General features: G+C 45.2%; 2 protein-coding genes across 4 annotated transcripts in view; one reads left to right on the forward strand and one right to left on the reverse strand.

Annotated features, from left to right (window-relative positions):
- The window catches only part of eloca (elongin C paralog a), a 31,083-nt gene extending 25,689 nt beyond the window's left edge, over window positions 1-5,394 (reverse strand). For both annotated transcript variants that reach the window (XM_055634495.1, XM_055634494.1), the window contains exon 1: window positions 5,260-5,394. The gene's annotated coding sequence lies outside the window, so the exon portion shown is untranslated. The remainder of the gene's footprint in view (window positions 1-5,259) is intronic.
- A 9,848-nt stretch (window positions 5,395-15,242) lies between these two features.
- tmem70 (transmembrane protein 70) lies at window positions 15,243-24,638 on the forward strand. 2 transcript variants are annotated; one of them, XM_055634496.1, is made up of 4 exons: window positions 15,243-15,377; window positions 15,419-15,639; window positions 23,058-23,160; window positions 23,446-24,638. In XM_055634496.1, the coding sequence occupies exons 1-4, from the start codon at window positions 15,353-15,355 to the stop codon at window positions 23,883-23,885; spliced, it is 789 nt and encodes a 262-aa protein (XP_055490471.1). In that variant the 5' UTR covers window positions 15,243-15,352; the 3' UTR covers window positions 23,886-24,638. The 2 variants fall into 2 exon arrangements, with proteins under 2 accessions (XP_055490471.1, XP_055490472.1); XM_055634497.1 differs by lacking the exon at window positions 15,243-15,377 and having other exon boundaries at window positions 15,386-15,639.
- The last annotated feature ends 1,600 nt before the right edge of the window (window positions 24,639-26,238 follow it).

Genomic DNA, 26,238 nt, shown 5'->3' on the forward strand with positions numbered 1-26,238 from the left:
ATTTTAAATGTTTCAGCGGTTGCTGGATTCTCCATGAACTTACCAAACAATTCAAGTTAGCAGCACAAAATCTCACCAATTATGAAAGGCTTAAATTTCAAAATGACATAAACTCAGCAAATAATTACTTCTGTGCTAAGCCTACAATGTACAGCATGTCTCCCTGATCTCCAGCTCTCTCCATGGCCCATCAACATCCCATTTTGCTGGTTCTGATGAAGGATTCCGGATCTGACACATCAGCTGTTTCTCCATGCACAGATCCTGCCTGACCTGCTGAGTTTTTAAACCATTTCTTACTTTTATTTTAAATCATGCAGGTTGCTATTTGATGCAATTGAAACTCGTACAACACAATCACAATGCACCACATAACATTTCTCCTTCATTTTACACCCTTTAAATTATTGCATTATATATTAATCTGCCACCACAAAGACTACTACATGACGTTCCCACACAAAATGACTTTTAGCTCATTGAATGTGCTGAACAAAATGGCAACGCTTTGCAATGCTTTGTGTGGTTGAACACCATGTGACAGATCGAATGTTGTCGAACTTACTCAAAATATTTTGGGGTGTATATTTTTTGATTCTGAATATTTATCCCAAATCTGGCAATACACCGAGTTATACTCTTCCATTTGTGGCCCATTTTTTGGCTTTTTTCATCCACTCAAAAATCCCTTGCATTATTGCTACATTCTCCTGCTGCATCCGCACTTTAATCCGAGCAGCTACTTGGTCATGAAAACAATCCAATACTTAAAAAAATAAAACCAGTTTCCACATATGAAAACCTCTGATCATTACTATTTCAATGCTTTTGTTAGTTGCTAATTCATTGGTTTCATTTGTAGTTTCTATGTTTACAGAGATTGACCTGTACAAACTGACTTCCTCATACGTTTGCCAATATGCACCTGCATTATAAATATCATTACCTCAAACAATCTCTCTCTCTCTCTCACGTACAAGCACACTATATGCAATGTTTTGGTATTCCCCCCCCCCCCCCCCCCCCCCCCCCCCCCCCCCCCCCCCCCCCCCCCCCCCCCCCCCACGGTTACAAAACACACCAGGCTTCATTGTTTTGATATAACAGAGCAGTTTTGATGTCAGAGATTGAAATGACCCACTTTGTCCAGTTCCAATTTAAAATTGTGATTCAGACATTTTAGCTGTTGAAGGGCATAGCCCGAGGGCGAGGTGAGGATTAAGTTCGTCACAATACAATTAAATACTAACAATAATTCTTTGGATACATTAAACATCTCGTAATCCATAAACAAGGGTGTTACTATTTTCAAATGGGCGAGAAAAGTTTACCAGATGTCACAAAATCCATAAGAAAATACATTTGTACAGAAAAATTCCCAAAATTCAGCATTTGGGTCAGATTAACTTGCTCGCAGAACAAATATTTGGAGAATGTTTTTTCTTCTTCAAATAACAAAAGCATTTTCAGCAAATATCCCAATGAAACACAAAGACACTACAATATTTCACTCTCAGTGTTACAAAGAAATCCCGACTTAAATCAAAATGCATCAATTCTTCAATGGGAATATAATCGTATATGTTCTAACAAAAACGCTCAAAGTGCTGGAGTAACTTAGCGGTCAGTCAGCATCTCTGGAGGATATGGATAGGTGGCATTTTGGAATGGGAAACTTCTTGAAACGGAACCCAACCTGAAATATCACCTTTCCATGAAATCCTGCCTGACCTGTTGATTTATTCCAGTACAGTGATTTTTTTTCATAAACCAACAACTGCAGTTCCCTGTTTCTATGTCTTCCAATAGATGGATTAACCTGATGAATAAAACTGACTCGACGCAGATGCAGGATAGGATATTCCATGCTGTTAAAATAAAGGAGGAAGCAAATTACAGATGCTCTAGCTATCAATTTCTATTTTCCATGGGAACATCAGTTGTGCTAGACGATTAGAAGACAACTGGATTGCCAACACTTTTTTTTAAACTTAAAATGAATACTGCATCAGTGGTGGGCCCATTTTTGGAAGTAATTGTAAGGGGCAATGCAAACCTTAATTCAGAAATATACGATTAATTAGGGCAATAGACACAAATTGCTGGAGTAACTCAATGTGTCAGGCATCATCTCCAGAGAAGGGTGATGTTTGTCTCCAGAGATGCTGCCTGACCCGTTGAGTTACTCCCGCAATTTGTGTCTATCTTTGGTATAAACCAGCATCTGCAATTCCTTGTTTCTACAATTAATTAGGGCCACCAGTTGGAAATTGCGCAACTTGTGTGATCTTTCTGATAGCAAGGTGCGATAGCAATGAGAGCAGTACTTTTGATGATATTTAAATAGATTCTAGAAAGACTTCTGACAAGGTCTCACATGTCTGATCAAACAATGTGAAAGCTCATGGACCATGGTTGCTGGATGTTCTTACAATTAGAAGACAATTTCCAATGGGTTTCTATGGTTCCATGCTGTTGATCATATATTTTAATGATTTTGATTTAAATGGATGGGAGGATGACAAATTTGTTGATACTGCAAGATGTAAAATACGGGTCAGTGGGGAAAAACAGTGGCAAAATCCCAAAATTGGTAATTCAATCCAAAAAAAAAGCACAGTTGAGCTCACTATGTGTTCGGCACGGACTAGAAGGGTCGAGATGGCCTGTTTCCGTGCTGTAATTGTTATATGGTTATATGGTTGTTGCATTTCTGATACTGAACTGCATGCAATGTTAGTTGGGGCACAGCATACAGTTCAGGTCACCACATTACATGAAAAATTTGATATTTCTTAAAGGGGTGCTGAGATTTACGATGACATTGCCAGGACAGCACAGAGATTGGACGGGATGGGATTATTTATTTGGAACAGAGGTTGACGATAGATTTAATTGTATAAACTATAGAATCTGGAAGAGGTTAATAGGAAGACCATATTTCTCTTAGCGGAGAGATTAAACACCAAGTGTCACGGATTTAGAAGATTTACAGGCAAGATGGGGTTGCACGGTGTTAGAGTCGCTGCCTTACAACACCAGAGACCTGAGTTCGATCCTGACTACGGGTGCTGTTTGTGTGGAGTTTGTACATTCTCCCCATAAATTCTCCCCATTCAAAAAACATGCCCGCTTTGTAGGTTAATTGGCTTCGGTAAATTCTCCCTGGAGTGTAGGATAGAACTAGTGTACAGGCCTGTTTCCATGCTGCATAACTATGACTAAATGATGATGAGACGATCCTCTATCTATCACAATCCTCCCATTACATTCCAGGTGTAATGGGAAACCTTTATTTCCCATTACACCCAGGATTTTTTCACCCAGCTTCTTCTCAACCAGCTTCTTCCTCGCCCACAACATCTCATTGGGCATTTTCTTCTGCTTCCACAATGGCAGGCAGTGACTCACAATGGCAGGCAGTGACTAGTGGGGTACCGCAAGGCTCAGTGCTGGGACCCCAGCTATTTACAATATATATTAATGATCTGGATGAGGGAATTGAAGGCAATATCTCCAAGTTTGCGGATGACACTAAGCTGGGGGGCAGTGTTAGCTGTGAGGAGGATGCTAGGAGACTGCAAGGTGACTTGGATAGGCTGGGTGAGTGGGCAAATGTTTGGCAGATGCAGTATAATGTGGATAAATGTGAGGTTATCCATTTTGGTGGCAAAAAACGGGAAAGCAGACTATTATCTAAATGGTGGCCGATTGGGAAAGGGGGAGATGCAGCGAGACCTGGGTGTCATGGTACACCAGTCATTGAAGGTAGGCATGCAGGTGCAGCAGGCAGTAAAGAAAGTGAATGGTATGTTAGCTTTCATTGCAAAAGGATTTGAGTATAGGAGCAGGGAGGTTCTACTGCAGTTGTACAGGGTCTTGGTGAGACCACACCTGGAGTATTGCGTACAGCTTTGGTCTCCAAATCTGAGGAAGGACATTATTGCCATAGAGGGAGTGCAGAGACGGTTCACCAGACTGATTCCTGGGATGTCAGGACTGTCTTATGAAGAAACACTGGATAGACTTGGTTTATACTCTCTAGAATTTAGGAGATTGAGAGGGGATCTTATAGAAACTTACAAAATTCTTAAGGGGTTGGACAGGCTAGATGCAGGAAGATTGTTCCCGATGTTAGGGAAGTCCAGGACAAGGGGTCACAGTTAAGGATAAGGGGGAAATCCTTTAAAACCGAGATGAGAAGAACTTTTTTCACACAGAGAGTGGTGAATCTCTGGAACTCTCTGCCACAGAGGGTAGTTGAGGCCAGGTCATTGGCTATATTTAAGAGGGAGTTAGATGTGGCCCTTGTGGCTAAGGGGATCAGGGGGTATGGAGAGAAGGCAGGTACGGGATACTGAGTTGGATGATCAGCCATGATCATATTGAATGGCGGTGCAGGCTCGAAGGGCCGAAGGGCCGAATGGCCTACTCCTGCACCTAATTTCTATGTTTCTATGTTTCCTGTTCTCATCTCTGACCCCTACCTCCCACATTTCAAGTTCTCATCAGATATCCTCATCCTCCGCCCCTAGTTATCTCCATCACTCACACCCCAATCTCTGTCATATCCCCAGCCATCTCTACCCAACCTGATTATGCAACCTTCCTCACCTGAAACCATCTGTCATGTACCAGCTCATTCTCAACCTCCTCTTCACACTGATTTTCTCCTCTCCACTTTTTTCAGTTTAAGGAGTCTCGACTGGAAATGTCAACTGTCAATTCCCCTCCACGGATGCTGCTTGACCTCTTAAGTTCCTCCAGCAGATTGTTTTTTTGCTCAAGATTGCAGCCCCTGCAGTCTGTTGTGGTCCCTATTCAATGTAATCCTAAAATGATTCAGCAACTGTGGTCCATCTTGGAAAGCTAGAGTACATCGATTGGGATTGTCCTGGGGTAGCATTAGATTCAGAGCAAACTCAGGAACTTCACGGCGAGGTTTTACCTTCGATCACAGTTGACCAAGAGACCCAGACCCACCCGGCCGGGTGAGGGAAGCGGAAAGAAAGGGGTTAATGCGTCGATCAGCTCCCAACAGCGGGCCGGAGCCAGGGCCCAGGCTGCCGGCAGAGGAGCCGATGCCGGGGCACGGGGTCGCGGTCCCCATTTCACTCAACACCCAGAGAGAAAACGCTGCCTTCCACCGCGACCAGAGGCCCGAGCCCGGGCCTGGGCCGCGTTGCTGATCGGCCCTCGCCTCCCCTCAACCCCCCCACTGCTCCGTGGTTGCCCAGGGAGAAAGAAGCGAGCACTCACCCAGACTCGGCCGAGAGCCACAGGCCCCTCGTCCTCAGGATGCGGCCGGATCGCTGATCCGGAAGCACAGGGACCGGTTCCCGGCAGCCGTCACCGGGTCAAACAGCGGGGAGGTGACGCCAGGCTGGGGGGAGGGGGAGGGGAGGGGGGGGGGAGCAGCAGCAGCAGCAGCAGCAGCCGGGGAGGGAGGGAGGGAGGCGGAGGCCGGGTTGTTGCACACACACACACACACAGGCCAGAGCCAGGCTAGAGCAGAGCGTCTCTGCTAATGGGGACAGGCCAAGGAAGGGTTGTTGCACACCCAGACGGGTCGGTGAGAGGACCACAGCAGGTCCAGGCCAGGCTGGTGAGGGTAATGGCGGGTCCAGTCCAGGCTGGCCCAGTCTAGTCCAGTCCATGGCAGGTTCAGGCCATGGCAGGTTCAGGCCCGCATAGTGAGGGGAATGGCATCACCAGTTTAGGCTAGTGAGTGTCTCTGGTGATATGGTCAGGCCGAGGGAAGGGTAGTTGCAAACCTGGGCAGGTTGCAGTGATGGATATCGCATCCCCGGCACGTGGCGGTGAAGGTTACTGCAGTCCCGGGCAGGTTGTGGTAGGAGTTATTGCAAACCTATTTTTGCTTTACATAAATGACATCCATGAAAAAGTCGCAAGTACGACCAGACTATTCGCTGATGATTGTTTGCTGTTACGTCCAATTAAGTCAACTGACGATGAAGATGCTCTCCAAAAGGATCTCGATACTATGGTCGAGTGGTCACAACAATGGGGCATGCAGTTCAACCCTTCCAAATGTGAAACCATGTGTTTCACCAGAAAGAGGAATCCAGGCGTCACATCCTACAACATACTTGGTGTCACCCTTGAAGAATCCAAACAAACCAAGTATCTTGATATCAAATTGCAGAATGATCTGCGTTGGAATGGTCAGACTCATCATGCAACAGTGAAAGCAACAGGTGTCCTAAACTTCCTGAGGTGCAACTTTCATCATTGTTCAGCTTCTGTCAAGGAGAAGCTGTATTTCACCCTCGTCAGACCTCATTTGGACTACGCAGTTGCAGCTTGGGACCCATACACAGATAAAAACATTTCATCCATCGAACGTGTCCAAAGACAGGCCGCTCGATTTGTTACTAACACCTATGAGAGAGAAGCGAGTGTCACCAAACTTCTGAATTCTCTGGGGTGGAACCCTCTCCAAGACGGACGTGAAGCTCACCGTTTGACCTGGTTTTACAAAATGTTAAATGGTCAGCTAGCCATAGATCACAAGACCTACACCAACCCCAAACCAATTAGGAGCAGACGAGGGGATTCGATCCAATTTGTGATCCCAGCTACAAAGACGGATGTGTACAGCAATTCGTTCTTCCCAATTAAAGCATGGAATAATCTCCACCAAACCATAGTTACCAACCAGATGTAACTAAATTTAAAGTAGCACTTCCCAATAACCCTTTCTGGCTTATCCCTCCCTTCACCACCTCCAGTTTAAATTCCAGTTGGAATATTTTGGAGGACCAAGTAACCAAGAACCAAGAAACCCAAGTTGGTTGCTGTGAAGGTTCAGTTTGGTTTATTGTCACGTGTACCGAGGTACAGCGAAAAGCTTTGTGTTGCGTGGTAACCAGTTAGCCAAAACACTATGCAGGATTACAATCAATCCATTTACAGTGTATAGATCCATGATAAAGGAATAACGTTTAGTGCAAGGTAATACCAGCAAATTCCAATCAAGGGTGGTCCAAGAGTCATCAAAGAAGTAGTTAGTAGTTCAGCACTGCTCTCTGGTCGTGGTAGGTTGATTCAGTTGCCTGATCAGCTGGGAAGAAACTGCCGCTGAATCTGGTGGTGTGCCTTTTTCACACTTCTTTTCCTTTTGCCTGATAGGGTTGTTGCAGACCCGGGCAGGATGTAATAATAATAATAATAAATTTCATTTTCGGGTGCCTTTCAAAGTCTCAAGGACACCTTACAGAAATTAACAGAAGAGAAAAAAACATATAGTCGGAGTAAAAAGAATAATGACATCACCAATACACAAATTAAAGACAGAAATCGCTCCAAAGACAAAAAACACAATGTGAAGAGAGAGCAGCGGCAGCTAAAGCGCGCCAGCGTCCACTCTCCCTTCCGACAGCCATCTTGGACACAGACTAACATGTTTACTTACACACAAAAATAATCATCCCCCCACAGTGGATACCACTGTGGGGGAAGGCACAGGGGGGAAGGATGTAGTGGTTTTAATTGCAGACACAAGCTGGTTGCAGTGCTGTGCAGGTTGCAGTGGGGATTATTACAGATATGAGTGGGTGCAGTGAGTTTACCACTGACTCCAAGGTCATTGCCGTCCTGAATAGGGTGCAATAAGGGCCATTATTGAGCTGGTCAGGCTGTGGGGATGGGGGGAGGGATTACAGACTCGTATTTAAGAGATAGTGAAATTGTATTGAAGTGGTTTATTGCTAACCTGGAGAGCCCAAAGTTTTCTTGGATGTAAAAGAGGATCATCACGGCGGCACAGCGGTATAGTTGCTGCCTTACAGCGAATGCAGCGCCGGAGACCCGGGTTCGACCCCGACTACAGGTGCTGTCCGTATGGAGTTTGTACGTTCTCCCCGTGATCTGTGTGGGTTTTCTCCGAGATCTTCAGTTTCCTCCCACACTCCAAAGACGTACAGGTTTGTAGGTTAATTGGCTTGGTAAATGTAAAAAATGTCCCTCGTAGATTTAGGATAGTGTTTAATTGCGATTTGTACATGACCCTCCGAACTTCCAGTATAGTCCTGGTGGACTTTTCGGGAGTAATGACCACAAGGTACTTGGGGTTATTGCTTTCCCATATTGGCCAGTTGGAAGGTTATTACAGATTCGGACAGATCACGGTGAAGATCATGACTACAGCAGACAGAAGCTGGATTGACTAAGAGAGTTGGGTGGGGAGATGGCGAGTGTTATTAGTGATCTGACATTTCAATGGTTCAGGGTGGCCATCACCCCACGCTTGCAAGTAAATGCGAACAGATTATTCTATTCCACAGTTCATGCTGGGATCTTTTCTTTGTCTTAGTATTTCACAACATCTCTTAAATTGAAGCCTTTGAGAGATGAGCTTGTGTTATCCCCTCTTCCTGCCTGCCTAATTAATATCGGGGTTTTCAACTTCTTATATTACATTCTGTTATACCAAAATAAGAAAATCAAAGCAATTACAATCAATAACGGTACAAATACTGATACATGTGATAAAATCCTAATCTGTGGGTGTACATTAGCATTCAGTCCCCAGTTCCAGGCTCTTTCCCGCCGTCCGTTTTTTTTTAATGTTCTCTGCCATGCATCCGAATAGTCTGGTCTCAGACCATTCATGCATAACCATCTCGTCCTCCTTCATCAGTGCCTTCCAATCAGCATGGAGGTGTGGCATTGGTGGAAGTTTGGTTGTGAAAAAAATCTTATTATTATCTCTTCCGAGTCAGTTTGTACTACAACCAAGTTTATTACAACCGCAGATGTTCGGCAGCTGTGGCGGGGCCTGAATGCAATCACCTCCTACAAGGCGAAACCAGGAGGCAGCTCGAATGTCGGTGAAACATCACTCCCTGACGAGCTCAATGCGTTTTACGCACGCTTTGACAGGGAGAATACTGGTGTGCCTTCCCGATCCCCCATTCGCTGTGATGGCATTTCAGTCTCAGTCACAGAGGCCGACGTCAGGAAATTCTTCAGAGGGGTGAACCCCCCGAAAAGCACCTGGTCCTGATGGTATACCCGGCCGTGTTCTAAAAACCTGTGTGGACCAACTGGCCGGAGGTTTTACGGACATTTTCAACCTCTCACTTCTGAGGTCTGAGGTCCCCACCTGCTTTAAAAGGGCATCAATTATACCGGTGCCCAAGAAGAGTAAGGTGACGTGCCTCAATGACTATCGACCAGTGGCACTAACGCCGGTGATGATGAAGTGCTTTGAGAGGCTGATCATGGAGCAAATCAACTCCTACCTCGACAAAAACCTGGACCCACTGCAGTTCGCTTACCGCCACAACAGATCAACGGTGGATGCGATCTCACTGGCCCTCCACTCTGCACTGGACCACTTGGACAACAAAAACTCATATGTCATATTCATCGATTACAGCTCGGCATTCAACACAATCATCCCCTCCAAACTGGTTACCAAACTCGCAGAACTGGGTCTCTGCGCATCCCTCTGCAACTGGATGCTCGACTTCCTCATCCACAGTCTGTTCATATTGGTGGAAATATGTCAGCCTCGATAACAATCAGCAGGGGTGCACCTCAAGGCTGCGTGCTCAACCCCCTGCTATAATAATAATAATAAATTTTATTTATGGGCGCCTCTCAAGAGTCTCAAGGACACCTTACAAAATTTAGCAAATAGCGTAAAAACATGTAAGCGGAATGAAATAAATAGTAAAGACATCACCAGCACACAAATTAAAGACAGAATTCAATCCAAAGACAAAAATCAAAAACACAATATGAAGAGAGAGCAGCGGCAGCTAAAGCGCGCCAGCGTACACTCTCCCTTCCAGCAGCCATCTTGGACACAGAATAAAATAATCATTTACACACAAAAAAACATCCCCCCACAATGGTTACCACTGTGGGGGAAGGCACAATGTCCAGTCCCCATCCCCTGTTCTCCCATAGTCAGGCCTATTGAGGCCTCCACAGTTGCCTCTACGGAGGCCCGATGTTCCTGGCTGTTCTCGCCGGGTGGTGTTGCTCCGGCGTCGGGAGAGTCCTCACAGCGGCTGGGACAGCTGGAACGGCCGATTCCCTACCAGAGTCCGTGGCATTCTGAAGCCGACAGGGCCGCGTCGGTTGATGCTCCGAGGTTCCTGATGTTAAAGTCGGCGCCGCCGCCCGTGGCTGGCCGCTCCACAGTCCCGCAACTTGACGGTGTTGATCATGGCGGCATACCGGAGCTCCAGCGCGGCGACCCAGGCAAGGCATTGCCCGCTCTGCGATAGTGCTCCAGCGCTGTGCCGCCACCGAAGCTGAAGGTGCTGGGTGGTCCCCGCCAGGAAAACGCCGCTCCACTCCCGCTGGTAGGCCGCAAGGACGGGTCGACGGTGCAGCCCGGGGAAAAAGCTGCCTCACCGACCAGGTAGGGACCTAGAAAATAGTTTCCCCCTTCCCCCCCACATAAAAACGTCAAATTCCCCAACAAACATAGGACAAAATTCACTAAAAATTAATTAAAAAGTGAATTGAACGGACAGCTGCTGGTTAGCAGCCATTCCCCAGGATGGCTCCTTCTACTTCGAGTACTCACTCTATACCCATGACTGCGTAGCCAACCACAGTGCGAACTCCATCATCAAGTTCGCTGACGACACCACTATTGTGGGGCGTATCACTGATGGGGATGAGTCAGAATATAGAAGGGAGATCGAGCAACTGTCCATATGGTGCCAGCGCAATAACCTGACCCTCAACACCAGCAAAACCAAGGAACTGATTGCGGACTTTGGAAGGAGTAGGAGGGGGATCCACAGCCCCATTTATATCAACGGGTCGATGGTTGAAAGGGTCAAGAACTTCAAATTCCTGGGCGTGCACATCTCTGAAGATCTTTCCTGGTCCGAGAACACTAACGCAATTATCAAAAAAGCTCATCAGCGACCCTACTTCCTGAGAAGATTACGGAGAGTCGGTTTGTCAAGGAAGACTCTCTAACTTCTACAGGTGCACAGTAGAGAGCATGCTGACCGGTTGCATCGTGGCTTGGTTCGGCAATTTGAGCGCCCTGGAGAGGAAAAGACTACAAAAAGTAGTAAACACTGCCCAGTCCATCATCGGCTCTGACCTTCCTTCCATCGAGGGGATTTATCGCAGTCGCTGCCTCAAAAAGGCTGGCAGTATCAACAAAGACCCACACCATCCTGGCCACACACTCATCTCCCTGCTACCTTCAGGTAGAAGGTACAGGAGCCTGAAGACTGCAACAACCAGGTTCAGGAATAGCTACTTCCCCACAGCCATCAGGCTCGGACAAAACTCTGATTATTAATAACCACTTTCCGCTATTTGCACTTTATCAGTTTATTTATTCATGTGTGTATATATTTATATCATGGTATATGGACACATTTATCTGTTTTGTAGTAAATGCCTACTATTTTCTGTGTGCTTAAGCAAAGCAAGAATTTCATTGTCCTACACAGGGACACATGACAATAAACTCACTTGAACTTGTTATCGATTTTTCCTCCAATGGTACCATCAATTCCTTGTCTCCGACAGTGATCTGTCTTGTGACACCCTGGATTATGACATTATGACCAGGTAGAATATACTTTCAGCCATTCTTTCCATACCACTTAGCAGAGGTAGCAATATAATATTTTCGCACTGATAGAGCAACACTAGCAAAAGAATCATTTGATTTTACATCAATTGCAAGCTGACAGTTATAATGAGTAAATCCACAACCAGACTCCATCATACTCATTATTTCTTCTGGGCATGCCAAGTGATTCCTTCTTTGATGTCATTGGTCCAATCTGGTGCCTTTTGGTGCGGGTAAAGTGATCAATTAGAACTAAACAATACCTTTTATTTAACGACTGCGGCAAGTGTCCAGTGAAGTCTATCTGCATATGTTCCTATGCTCCCCTTGGCCTGGGTTGATTTCCCATTCGTATTTTCAGTGCCTTCCCTGGCTCGCATTGCACACAAGTTATGCACCATTGACAATGAACAACTCTATCTCTGCCCATCCATTTCCACCACCAACAATTAATCAGACTGCATCCTATATCTTCCTAGATGCCCATGGTAAACTAACAGGATTGTCTGGATACAAGGTGGAGTTATTATTTTCCCATCCTTCAGCCATACTCCGTTGCAATCCTGAACTCCCCCCTGTTTTTCTCACTGCTTTTTCTTCCCCCGGGTCAGATTCCTGGATGTTCTTTATATTCTCTGACACATTGGTTGCTTTACTTATGGAGGCAAGACTTATGTCCTCGGTCCATTCCCTTTTTTCCTCCATTAATGCTCTAACTGCTTTATCTGTATAGTAATTTCCTCTCTGCTGTGGGGGCTCAATCGTTTTGTGGACACTTACCTTCATCACAGCACTGCCAAGGGGAGACAAGCTGCTGCTATCAGGTTTTTAACATATTCTTTGTGTTTGTGCCCTCTAATAGGAGGTGACATATTCTCCTCTTGCCCACGCTATAATGTAATAATGTACAACAACCCCAAAGGCTTATTTGCGGTCGGTATAAATATTCCCTCTCTTTATGCTGTACAGAACCCAAAATAACTTTACTCAGATAGGCACAGCCACAAAATAAAACAGCTCATAGATCAGTAGTGAGTCTATTGAACAAATTGGTTTATTGAAGGCCTTAGTAATGTGCATCGAGAAACACTGAGAAAACCCAAACAATTTTCAACAATTTATAGTACCTACAGCATTTTTATATCCTCGTGACACAATGGTTACTTGTGGAGTTGTTTGAAAATCTCCCAAATATCTAACAAACAGATACCATAAATGTCAATGTCCCTGCAGGGAGAATTAATGAGGTCTACTTGTTAAAAAAGATTGTTTGTTAACCTTTGGGAGACTTGCCCTTTAAACAGTGACAAAGAGCAGCTGTAATCTCAAGATTACAGAAACTATAATCTTCTTTATAATTAAAAAAGTTGCCAACACCATTTCCCCCTCTTGGCAATTGGTCATGCCCAATTAAGCCATATTAAATACCACCCTCTAATATATCTTCAGGAACTAATTGAGGCCTGTTATCTAATTTTATTCAATTTTTGAATATATTAAATAAATAAAATCGTGGGTAAGTTGTTTCTCCAGATTGTTGAACCAGTATAAGCCCAATGGAGCAATACTGAGTTTGGAAAAATGAAATAGAAGTATAAAATAATGGAAATGCTCTGTTTGTCAGACTTCAAGAAGGAGACAATCATCCCTTGTTGCAAAAATTGGGCTTTGGGAACCATAGGGCAAATGGTATCCTGCAGTTCAGGTCCCACACTGAAGGACTGCAGGTCATTAATTGTCCTATTATCTCCAAAGTCTAACAGTCTGCCACCTCTTTGGCACAGTGGCAAAGCTGTTGCTAGTGCATCCCAGAGATAGCAATAGAGGAAACAGAGGGGACAGTAAAGCTGAGAGCCTATTTCGACCAATCTCCAATTATCGCATGGTCTTTGGAAGTACAATGGGATGAAACCGGATATCACATAAAACTACAAAGAGTGAATGCTTTTAAGGGTTAGGCTGAGTACAATACAAAACTGCTACGAAAGAAAAAACTGGGATATAAAAGATATGTGGAATGTGGGTTTAAACTGGGCAGAATTGAAATTAAAACAAGGACGCTTATTTTAAAGGAAATGTGGAAGGCATATAGAAGGTACAGAACCATCTTGAATTTCTCCAAAAGGACATAAAATTCTGGAGGAACTCAGCAGGTCAACCAGCATCATCGGTGATATTTTGGGTTGAGACCCTTATTCAAGCCCCTTTAAGACAAGGTCTAAGACAAACAAGACAGGAATTACGTGATCCAGTTTGGTTGGTCAGTCCCGAAAATCCACTTGTGTTTTTTTTTTTGATGAGTACAGGATAGCATTTCAGTAGAGTTGAGGCCAGGGACCACCCTTCTCCAGCTTGAGCGGACATCCCTCTTTGCTCTGACTACAGACTTCATTATGACCACCAAGCAGTGGTCACTTAATGTAACAAACATCAACATTCCTGTAGTTTAACTAACCGCATCAGCAATACGGTAATCATGCCACAGAGGTACCTGCTTCCATTGTGTCTGTAGAGTTTAATTTAAAAAAAAGCTTTCTGAGAAAATATATTGGTGCCTTTTGGACACTCAGTGCCTTGTATCTACAATTTTGACCAGTTCCTTGTTTCTACAGTTTTACCAGTATTGTGTGCCTTTCCTTGGTAAACCAGAATCTGCAGTTCCTTGTTTCTATATTTTGACTTCCCCAGAGATGCTGCCTGTCCCACTGAGTTTCTTCAATATTTTGTGTCTTTCCAGTGTTTTTTACAAATTATTGTCTTCAGCCAGGCTCTTGGAGATTCTTTGAAAATTGTCAGTGCCTTTAGTAACATAAAATCATCACTTGGATTGGTCAAGAAAGCTCCACCTACTAATTTGGATAGAATTTAAAATGGCATGTGATGATGTTAAATTTTTTTTTCAGAATACAGCTTTTTAATCAGATAAAATCTTTGGCACAACAATTTGTTTATTCTTTCAATCTCCTGTCATGTATTCTGCTGAGTGAAATAAGGAGGACTCTTTGTATAGACTTGGTAATTTCTGTTGCTGTCAAAGTTACCGTCAATTCAGCCAACATTTCTTCCGATATTAAAAACAAATGGCTGAAATAACTCAGTGTGTCAAGCAGCATATTGGAGATAATGGGATTTTTCAGGTTTAGGTCCTGCATCGGGATTGAGAGTGAACGGACAATAGCCAATAGGAGGAGGGGGAGGAGGAGGAGGGGAGGAGAGGATGGGAGGGGAGGGGAGGAGAGGAGGGGAGGGAGGAGAGAGAGAGGGGAGGGGAGAGAGAGAGGGAGGGGGAGAGAGAGAGGGAGGGGGAGAGAGAGAGGGAGGAAGGGGGGGGGGGGGGAGGAGGAGGAGGAGGGTCGAAACAGAGGCTGGAAGGTGAAATGTGGAAACAAATAATGGAGGGATGATGGATAGATAGAACTAGATGGGGAGGAGATATGAAAGGTAGATCAAGAGGGGAAAATCCAGGTGGATAAGTGTGGGTCATGAGCGGCTGGGAAGTTGAAGAAAGGGAGAGCGAACCTATGTGGACTGATAGAATTAGGAAAGGAGCACAGAGGCAGTGGGTTACCCAAACTTGGAACTGTCAATATCCATACCAAAGATCCTATAGCAGAGCTGTGCTATAGGATCTTTGATCCATACTAGGTAGACAAAAATGCTGGAGAAACTCAGCGGATGAGGCAGCGTCTGCGCAGTCTCTTGTGTTTGGATTAGCGGGGCGGAACTGTTGCTGCAATCGACGCTGTAGTTGGAGGTTATCAGCAGCCAATGATGCACCCGCCTCTTTGCAGGCGCTGGGGACCAAAGATCCTATAGCAGAGCATATAGATCTTTGCTGGGGACGGTATTTATCAGAAATGGCGCTGATGGGCTCGATGTTGTGTCTTCGCTCGGTTTTCACCAGGAAAGCGGCAGCGGCTTCTGTGCTTCCAGCTGCCAGAGCTTTCTGTGTTGTTAGCAGCTGCAAATACCGCTCCGTTCACGGGTTCCCGGGCCGCGGGCGGTCGCAGGACACGGGGGGTCGCCGGCTGCTAGGCAGCGGTTTTGCAGCACAGGTAAGGGTCGGTGGTGTGGGCAGGTGAGGGGGGTCGGTGGTGTGGGCAGGTGAGGGGGTCGGGATTGGCCTCGGCCACCTATCTCACCCAACAGTTGGAGAACCATTGCTAGACACATCGAAAGAAGGGCCCTGACCTTCCTTCAAGGTGGAGCTGCAGGTAGATAGGGTGGTCAAAAGCAAAGATCCTACAGCAGAGCTGCTATAGGATCTTTGGTCAAAAGGCATTTGGCACATGGTCCTTCGTCAGTCAGAGTTTAAAGTTTGGAGGTCATGTTGCAGTTGTATAAACGTTGGTGAGGCCGCATTGAGAGTATTGTGTTCAAGAAGGAACTGCAGATGCTGGAAGATCGAAGGTACACAAAATTGCTGGAGAAACTCAGCGGGTGCAGCAGCATCTATGGAGCGAAGAAAATAGGCGACGTTTGAAGAAGGGTTTTGGACCGAAACGTCACCTATTTTCTTCGCTCCATAGATGCTGCTGCACCCGCTGAGTTTCTCCAGCAATTTTGTGTACCTTTGAGAGTATTGCATTCAGTTCTGGGCACCGAGATGTAGGAAAGATGTTGTCAAGCTGGAAAGGGTACAGAGAAGATATGCAAGGATGTTGCCAGGGCTGGAGGGTCTGAGTTATAGGGAGAGGTTCAGTAGGTTGGGACTCTATCCCTTAGAGCGCAGGTGGATGAGGGGTGATCTTTTGGAGGTGTATAAAGTCATGATAGGAATAAATCGGATATACGCACAGAGTCTCTTGCCCAGAGTGGGGGAATCGAGGACCAGATGCCTGAGGTTTCAGGTGAAGGGGAAAAGATGTAATTGGAATCTGAGGGGTGACTTTTAAAAAAGGGGGCGGTGGGTGCATGGAACGGGCTGCCAGAGGAGGTAATTAATAATAATAATAATAAATGTTATTTATGGGCGCCTTTCAAGAGTCTCAAGGACACCTTACAAAAATTTAGCGTAGAGGAAAAACATGTAGGGGGAATGAAATAAATAGTAGAGACATGACTAGTACACAAAGTGAAGACAGAATACAATATGAGGCAATTAATGCACAGATGAAAAGGGAGGGGGACGTGGGGCTAAGGATAGGCAGAGGTGAAGAGATGGGTCTTGAGGCGGGACTGGAAGATGGTGAGGGACACGGAATTGCGGATCAGTTGGGGGAGGGAGTTCCAGAGCCTGGGAGCTGCCCTGAAGAAGGCTCTGTCCCCAAAACTGCGGAGGTTGGACTTGTGGATGGAGAGGAGACCGGCTGATGTGGATCTGAGGGACCGTGAGGGTTGGTAGGGGGAGAGGAGGTCAGTGAGATATGGGGGGGCCAGATGATGGAGGCCTTTGTTGGTGAGGATCAGGAATTTGCAGGTGATCCGGTGGGAGATGGGAAGCCAGTGGAGTTGTTTGAGGACTGGAGTGATGTGATGCCAGGATTTGGTGTGGGTGATGAGTCGGTTGATGTAGGTGGAGCTGATGCCAAGGAGAAGTGAGTTGAAATAGTCCAGTCGGGAGGAGATGAAGGCATGGATGAGTCTTTCAGCAGCGGGAGGTGTGAGAGAGGGTCTGAGTTTGGCGATGTTGCGGAGATGAAAGAAGGAGATTTTAATGTTAGCTGTGAGGAGGATGCTAGGAGACTGCAAGGTGACTAGGATACGTTGGGTGAGTGGGCAAATGCATGGCAGATGCAGTATAATGTGGAGGTTTTAATGACATGGCGGATGTGAGGCTCAAGGGAGAAGGTGGAATCGAAGATCACGCCAAGGTTGCGGGCCTTGGGAGATGGGGAGACAGTGGTGCCGTCGATGGTGAGAGGGGTTATTGATTTTGCTGAGTGTGGCTTTGGAGCCTATGAGGAGGAATCCTGTCTTATCGCTGTTGAGTTTGAGGAAGTTATGTTGCATCCATGTTGGGGGGGGGGGGGCAGTGTTAGCTGTGAGGAGAATGCTAGGAGGCTGCAAGGTGACTAGGATACGTTGGGTGAGTGGGCAAATGCATGGCAGATGCAGTATAATGTGGATAAATGTGAGGTTATCCGCTTTGGTGGCAAGAACAGGAAAGTAGACTATTATCTGAATGCCTGCCGATTAGGAAAAGGGGAGATGCAGTGAGACCTGGGTGTCATGGTACACCAGTCATTGAAAGTAGGCATGCAGGTGCAGCAGACAGTGAAGAAAGCGAATGGTATGTTCGCAATCATAGCAAAAGGATTTGAGTATAGGAGCAGGGAGGTTCTACTGCAGTTGTACAGGGCCTTGGTGAGACCACACCTGGAGTATTGCGTACAGTTTTGGTCTCCTAATCTGAGGAAAGACATTCTTGCCATAGAGGGAGTACAGAGAAGGTTCACCAGACTGATTCCTGGGATGGCAGGACTTTCATATGAAGAAAGACTGGATAGACTCGGCTTGTACTCGCTGAAATTTAGAAGATTGAGAGGGGATCTTATAGAAACTTACAAAATTCTTAAGGGGTTGTACAGACTAGATGCAAGAAGATTGTTCCCGATATTGGGGAAATCCAGAACAAGGGGTCACCGTTTAAGGATAAGGGGGAAGTCTTTTAGGACCGAGATGAGAAAAAAAAATTCACAGAGAGAGTGGTGAATCTGTGGAATTCTTTGCCACAGAAAGTAGTTGAGGCCAGTTCATTGGCTATATTTAAGAGGGAGTTAGATGTGACCCTTGTGGCTAAAGGGATCAGGAGGTATGGAGAGAAGGCAGGTACGGGATACTGAGTTGGATGATCAGCCATGATCATATTGAATGGCGGTGCAGGCTCGAAGGGCCGAATGGCGTACTCCTGCACCTATCTTCTATGTTTCTATCCAGGTTTTTATAGCTGACAAACAGGAGTTGATATGGGAGGGTTGTGGGGGGATTTGGTGCCGAGGTAGATCTGGGTGTCATCGGCGTAACAGTGGAAGTCCAGGTGGAAGTGGCGGAGTATCTGACCAAGGGGGAGGATGTAGATGAGGAGGAGGAGGGGGCCAAGTTATGAGCCTTGGGGAACGCCTTGAGTGACTGCGGCTGTAGCAGAGGTGTGGTTGTGGAGAGAGATGAAGTGGGATCTGTTGGAAAGGTAGGAACGGAGCCAGCTGAGTGCAGAGCCTTCAATGCCAAGGTCTTTGAGTCTGGTGAGCAGGATGTTATGGTTCACTGTATCGAAGGCTACGCTCAGGTCGAGGAGGATGAGGATGTTGAGGGAACCAGTGTCAGCAGAGGTGAGGAGGTCGTTGAGGACTTTGAGGAGAGCAGTTTCTGTGTTATGGAGGGGGCAAAAGCCAGATTGGAGGGGTTCAAGTAGATTATACGCAAGGAGGTGGGAATGAAGTTGTGACGCAACGATACGCTCTAGGGTTTTTGAAAGAAAGGGGAGATTTGAGATTGGGCGGTAGTTAATGAGAGAGGAGGGATCAAGACCAGGTTTCTTTAAGATTGGTGTGACAGCAGCAGTTTTGAAAGCGGAGGGGACAATTCCTTGGGACAATGAGGAGTTGAAGAGATTAGTGAGGTTGGGGCAGAGAACGGGGAGGCAGGACCTCAGCAGGGGAGTGGGGAGAGGGTCGAAGGAGCAGGTAGTGGGTTTGGAAGAGCTGATGAGTTTGGAGATTTCAATAGGGGTGACCAGGTCAAACTCGGAGAGGAAGCAGTGTGGAGGAGGGGTAAGGAGGTCAGTGGAGATGTTGAAAGGAGGGGCCTTGGTAGGTGGTGGAGTAGATGCTGGGGAGTTGGGTACAGGGGATAAAGATTGATAGATGGTGCTGATTTTATCAGCGAAAAATTGGAGGAATGAGTTGCAGAGATCCGGAGTAGAGGTAGGGAGAGTGTTTGCTCGAGGCTTGAGGAGGTTGCCCACTGTGGAGAAGAGGGTTCTGTGGTTTAGGCAGGGATCAGTGAATATGGAGGAGAGGTAGGCAGATATTGCAGCAATGAGAGCATCTTTGTAGTCAGTGAGGTGGAGTTTGTAAGCTTCAAGGTGGACTGTGAGAGATGATTTATTTGTGAGTCGTTCAAGTCGGTGACCAGTCTGTTTCAGTTTACGAAGTGCAGGTGTGTACCAGGGTGAAGATGTGTTGAAAGTTACGGTTCTTGTTTTGAGGGGGGGCAGAGTGTTAAGGGAGGTAGACAAGGTTAAGTTGAGATGGTTTGTGAGATCATCAGGTGAGATGGGGGCTGAGTCCAGTGGGAGAGTGGTGGAGAGGAGGTCAGAGAGATGGAGGGGATCAATAGATTTTAGATTAGGCAAGGTGATTTCTCGGAGGAAGTGGGGGCGAGGTGTCGGAGAAGGGATGGTGAACCGTATAAGCTTATGATCAGAGAGGGGGAAGAGGCATGGATGGAGGTCGAGTACCGGTTGATTTGTGGAGCAGACCAGGTCAAGGATGTGACCTTTGTCATGGGTGGGAAAGGTGACGTGCTGAGTGAGAGAGAAGTTGTCAAGTAAAAAGGAGAATTCAGATGCGAGCTTGCAGGTGGGGGAGACCATATGAATATTTAAGTCACCAAGTAGCAGCAGACGTGGGGAGGGGGATGAGGCAAGTGTGAGGAGTTCAGTGAAGTCAGATAGGAAGGAGGGGTTTGGTTTAGGTGGCCGGTAAATAAGGATAACTGTCATGGAGGAAAGGGCTTTGAAGGCGAGGAATTCAAATGATGCTACTGGGGGGAGGGTGAGTTCAGTGATCGGAAAGTTCTGGTTGAAAATATCAGCGAGGCCACCTCCATGGCAGGAGGGGTGGGGTTTGGAGATGTATTTAAATCCAGGTGGGGATGCTCGATTGAGGGAGAAGAAGACATTGGGTGGTTGCCAGGTTTCAGTGAGCAGAAGGAAGTCCAGAGTGTAGTCAAGGATTAGTTCATGGAGGGCAAGGGCTTTGTTGTTGAGCGACCTGGTGTTGAGGAGGGCAAAGTTGGCATTATGAGAGGGTGGAGGGATGGGGGCAGGCTGGAGAGATCTGAGGTTGTCCCGGTTGACAGTGCGTGTGGTCAGCTGGGATGGGGGGGTGACGCAGTTGAGGGGGGGTAGAGCGTGGTAGTGAGCAGATGGATGGAATGGAATGTCCGTGGTTGAAGTAAACAAGCTTGCGCCGAGAGCCTCTGTGGATGAAACGGGGTTGACGTAGAAGTCTAAGTTGTTTAATGACTTGGATGCAGGATGGGATGTGGTTGTTGAAGAAACCAGTAATTGAGGCAGGGACTATCACAACGTTTGAGAAACAAATACGTACATGGATAGTGTAGGAAGAGACTGCAGATGCTGGTTTAAATCGAAGATAGACACAAAAAGCTGGAGTAACTCAGCAGGACAAGCAGCATCTCTGGAGAAGGAATGGGTGACGTTTAGCTTCGAGACCGTCCTTCAAACTGGTTAGGGATAAGGAAAACTAGAGATATAGACGATGATGTGGAGAAATAAAGAGCAATGAATAAAAGATATGCAAAAAAGTAATGATGATAAAGGAAACAGGCCATTGTTAGCTGTTTGTAGGGTGAAAACAAGAAGCTAGTGCAACTTGGGTGGGGAAGAGATAGAGAGAGAGGTAATGCTGGGGCTACCTGAAGTAAGAGTGACCTAGGACAGAAAGGTCTGTGTAGGAATCACTTATACAGACCTTTCTGTCCTAGGTCTCCATTGTCAGAGTGAGGCTAAACACAAATTGGAGGATCAGCATCTCATATTTTGCTTGGGCAACTTACAGCCCAGTGGTATGAATATTGATTTTTCTCACTTCAGGTAGCCCCTCTCTCTCTACCCCTCCCTCGCCCAATTCACACTAGATTCTTGTTTTCACACCACAAACAGGTATGCGGATAGGACGGGTTCAGAGGGATAAGGCCCAAATGCAGGCAGGTGGGAGTAGTGTAGCTACGACATGTTTGCTGATGTGGACAAGTTGGGCCGAAGGGCTGTATGACTCTATGACCAGAAAAGTTACCTAACCATGTGCATCTTGTTCATCTCGATGTGGGTTGTGACGGTGTTCACAAAATTCCATTCTTTTCTACTTCGTAGCCTCTGGGTAGGGTTATTGTTGTTTGGCTCCATCATTTATAATATAATAACAGTCATGGATATAGAAATGCTTTGTCGCAGTAAATCAGTGCTGACAGGGGTACTTACTGTATCTATACTTGAATTTGGACTGAAGAGTTCTTTGCTTTGACATTGAAAGTGTTCTGATGTTTCTTAAATGTTGTGAGAGTACTTTCCTCCACCACCATCTCCAGCAACAAATTCCAGATTCCATCCATACTCTGTGGAAACAGCCCCCCCCCCCCCCCCCACCCTCAAATTCCTTCTAAACCTGCCTAGGTTCTCTCCTGTTAAACACCCATTGTGGGGAAATTCTGATTTGAGAATGATGCTATATCAAGGGAACGGTAAAATATTATTTCTTGCATTTAGCCTGTGAATATCTAAGAATCATTTTGCTTTAGAATTTTATTCTCCAGCATATGTGAGCTTCAGCTAAAAGCGGTTTGGAGCATTTTTCTATCTGGTCAGAGGTCATAAGTGATAGCAAAATTAGGCCATTCAGCCCATGAAGTCTACTCCGCCATTAAATCATTGGCTGATCTGTCTCCCTCCTATCCCCATTCTTCTGCCTTATCCCCATAACCTCACACCCATACTAATTTTTTTTTTAGATCTTGTTTCTCTGGGTGTCTACATTTTTAGTTAAGTTATTACATCGGATGGAAGCTGCATACCAAATCTAGTTGTACCTCTGTGCAATGACAATAAAATATATTATTATTATTAATTCAGAATCTATCTATCACTGCCTTAAAAATATGCATTGACTAGGTCTCCACAGCCGTCTGTGGCAGAGAATTCCACAGATTCACCATCCTCTGACTAAAGAAATTCCTCCTCATCGCCTTCCTAATGGAGCGTTCTTTAATTCTGAGGCTATGACCTCTAGTCCTAGACTCTCCTACCAGAGGAAACATCCTCTCCACATTCACTGTATCCAAGCTTTTCACTATTCGGTACATTTCAATTTGGTGTCCCCTCATTCTTCTACACTCCAGCGAGTACAGGCCAGTGCCGTCAAACGTTCATCGTATGTTAACCTACTCATTCTTGGGATCATTATTGTAAACCTTCTCTGGACCCCCTCCACCTTCTGACTACTTTCTTTTAAGTTAAGGAGTAATTGTAAGATTCGAAATACGATTGGAAAATTCTGGAAAACGCAGAAGCTCGGTCAGAATCTATGCAAAGAGAAACTTTTGGGTTAATGTCATTTCTTCAGAATGAATATTGAACAATGTCATTGCCCAAAAAACCCAACTGGTTCTTTGTCCATTAATTCCATCTGTTCCACTGAGTATTTCCGTTTGACTTCCGCACGTTTTTGCATTTCATTTGATCCAAGTTGCCTCTCTTGATACTATAATTAAAAAAAACTTCTTTGTGTAGATTAACCTTCCATGCCGTCACCATTTTCGCTATTTTTGTTCCGATGGAAAAACCAGGGAAGAACGATTGATTTACGCCGGAAACTTAGCTAAGGCAGTATTTGGTAAGCGGGAGCATTACTTTCTGATCATTGTTTAACAATAGCTTGCTGGAATTGGAATGGGAGAAATACTTAATATATATAACTGAGAATATTTTTAGTGTTAAATGAATATTTTACAAAGTTTGCAACATCTATCCAGCATTTATTAATTTCAAATATTTATACATTCAATCTAAAAATGTATTAAAAATGTTCATTAAGTTTATGCGGAAATAATTCTAAGCCTTATAATATTGTAAACTTGATTAACCATTTTATTAAATATATCTAACTTTCATTTTGCAGGTGTGAAGTTCTTCTCTTACTCCACCAGTATTTTTAGTTGTTGCATGATGCCTTATATCATTCTGCAGACTGGCCTTGGAGTTCAGAGCCCTTTATTACAAGCAGCATTCTGTGGCATAATTGGATTTTTTACTTTTTTAAGTCCTACAGTATTGCATTTCCTCACTAAAGGTTATGTGATTCGTCTATATCACAGTGCGGAAACTGACAGTTACACAGCCATCACTTACAACATCCTCCTACTACAGAAGAAAACTATTTTCCATCAGAAGGATGTGAAAGTTCCTGGAGTCAGCAGGATGTTCACCACGTTCTATGCAAATGAGAAGTCAATGCTAGTAAATCCAGTACTTTTCTGGCATCCAAATGATTATAATCACCTTATGGGTTACGATCAACCTTTTTCCTTTAATTTGGATGATATAAAGGAAAGAGATTGAGCAAGGGGGCTACATGTACAGTTTGTTAAATATAGTAAAATTGTTTTTTTCAATCAATTGTAGGTAGCTAAATGTTCCATTTAATTTTATACACATTTAAATGTAAGAAACTTGCTGTATATAATTAAAAGAAAAATAATGCAGATGTTTTGAAATCTGAAGTGTAATTCAAAAAGCAAAATACGTGATAAGTCCAGCAGCATTGATAAATTTAGATTTATGGAGCTTCATCAGAATCCATGCCTAGGGCAGTTGCACATGGTGGCGCAGCGGTAGAACTGCTGCCTTACACCACCAGAGATCCGGGTTCGATCCTGACTACAGGTGCTTGTCTGTACGGAGTGTGTACGTTCTCCCTGTGACCTACGTGGGTTTACTCCGGGATCCTCTGTAGGCTAATTGGCTTGGTATAAATGTAAATTGTCCCTAGTGTGTAGGATTGTGTTAGTGTGCGGGGCTCACTCGTCCACGCCGATTTGGTGCGCTGAAGGGCCTGTTTCCGCGCTGTATCACTAAACTAGACAGTTCTGGTGTCTGACCTGCTGAGCATTTCAAATGTTTTCCGTTTTTGCTTTGGTTCTGCTTTCTGTTTTTGCTTTAGAAACATAGAAAATAGGTGCAGGAATAGGCCATTCGGCCCTTCGAGCCTGCACCGCCATTCAATATGATCATGGCTGATCATCCAAATCAATATCCCATACCTGCCTTCACTCCATACCCCCTGATACCTTTAGCCACAAGGGCCACATCTAGCTCCCTCTTAAAAAAAATAGCCAATGAACTGGTCTCAACTACCTTCTGTGGCAGAGAATTCCACAGATTCACCACTCTCTGTGTAAAAAATGATGTTCGCATCTCAGTCCTAAAAGACTTCCCTCTTATCCTTAAACTGTGTCCCCTTGTTCTGGACTTCCCCCACATCGGGAATAATCTTCCTGCATCTAGCCTATCCAACCCCCTAAGAATTTTGTAAGTTTCTATAAGATCCCCCCTCAATCTTCTAAATTCTAGCGTGTACAAGCCGAGTCTATCCAGTCTTTCTTCAGATGAAAGTCCTGCCATCCCAGGAATCAGTCTGGTGAGCCTTCTCTGTACTCCATCTATGGCAAGGGATGACATGTGCATATACATGATTACATTTTTTTTTCCAAATACTGTACAACTAAATCTGCTGAATATTAAGTGCTTTGACATCTGCGAACTTGTTTCTTATCTAACTTTAATATTCTCCATCTTGTAGCTACAAGAATAAGTAACAAAATGCACTCCAGTCTCTGCAGTTATTATTGTGTAGGAGCAGCATAAGGAATATGCTAATTACACTTCATTCTGTAGGGACGTCTGATTGAGAACAGAACTTTATGATGGAGGAGCAACTGTCCCTCTGTTCCCATTACAGCACAGTTTAGTTGTGATCTTTGAATAGGGACTGTACTAAAGTTCAGACCAGCAGGCTTGTGATAGAAATAGTGTTCTAATTTGCTGATCAACCAATCAGGAGAAATTGCTGTTTGGTTCTGTGGCCTGCATGTACTATTGAAATTGCTTAGTATCTACTTGTAAAGTACCATGTTCATTCAAAATACAAAGACGGATTGCCTAACTGATGCCCACACTAATTGTAAAGTTGTAACCATAGTGTATGCTGCTTGGTTAAATGCCCAAAGTGCTGCCAAATATCCAACTGGCAAATATCTGGCAGGCTGTCGAGGAAGTGAACCCTGCACCATTGCTGAAGGGTGCAGGGGACATGTCTCATGTGACCAGCTTGCACGCGTCTCTTCCCATGCTACTCTTTTGCTTGTATCTTCCTAACTGCAAAATATTCCTACTGTTTTCTGTCTTAACCAACCATCAGACATGATAAGTATGTTACTCTAAACAAAATTATGTACATGCAAACATCATTCAATACTCTTTATGTCACTTTACCAAACATTTTCTGGCAGTCCCGAAAAGCACATCGACTGTTTGCTCTTGTCTGTTTTGCCAGATGCAAACCCCCAAAATTACACAGTGTCGTCAAACATGAATTTTCTCTCATCTACATGTTGCCCAATCCTATGCGAGTTGGACATCCCCCCCCCCCCCAAAATATGATAGAAAGGAAGCTGTTTTATACCTCTTCTCTCCTCTTCTCAAATAGCGAGGTAACTTTTGCAAATTTCCAATTATAGGGAATAGTTTGAGAATGTACAATTTTAGAAGATGACTAGACCAAGCGCAGACCCGTTGGGTTTGTTCCCCCAACGGGGGGTTGTAGGGGGGGGGGCGATGCGGCATGCAGCGTCACACACTAACTACCCCCCCCCCCCCCCCCCCCACACACGCTGACTACTCCCCTTGATATTAT

The sequence above is a fragment of the Leucoraja erinacea genome, chromosome 4 (assembly GCF_028641065.1).
Source record: "Leucoraja erinacea ecotype New England chromosome 4, Leri_hhj_1, whole genome shotgun sequence".
Classification (NCBI taxonomy): Eukaryota; Metazoa; Chordata; class Chondrichthyes; order Rajiformes; family Rajidae; genus Leucoraja; species Leucoraja erinaceus.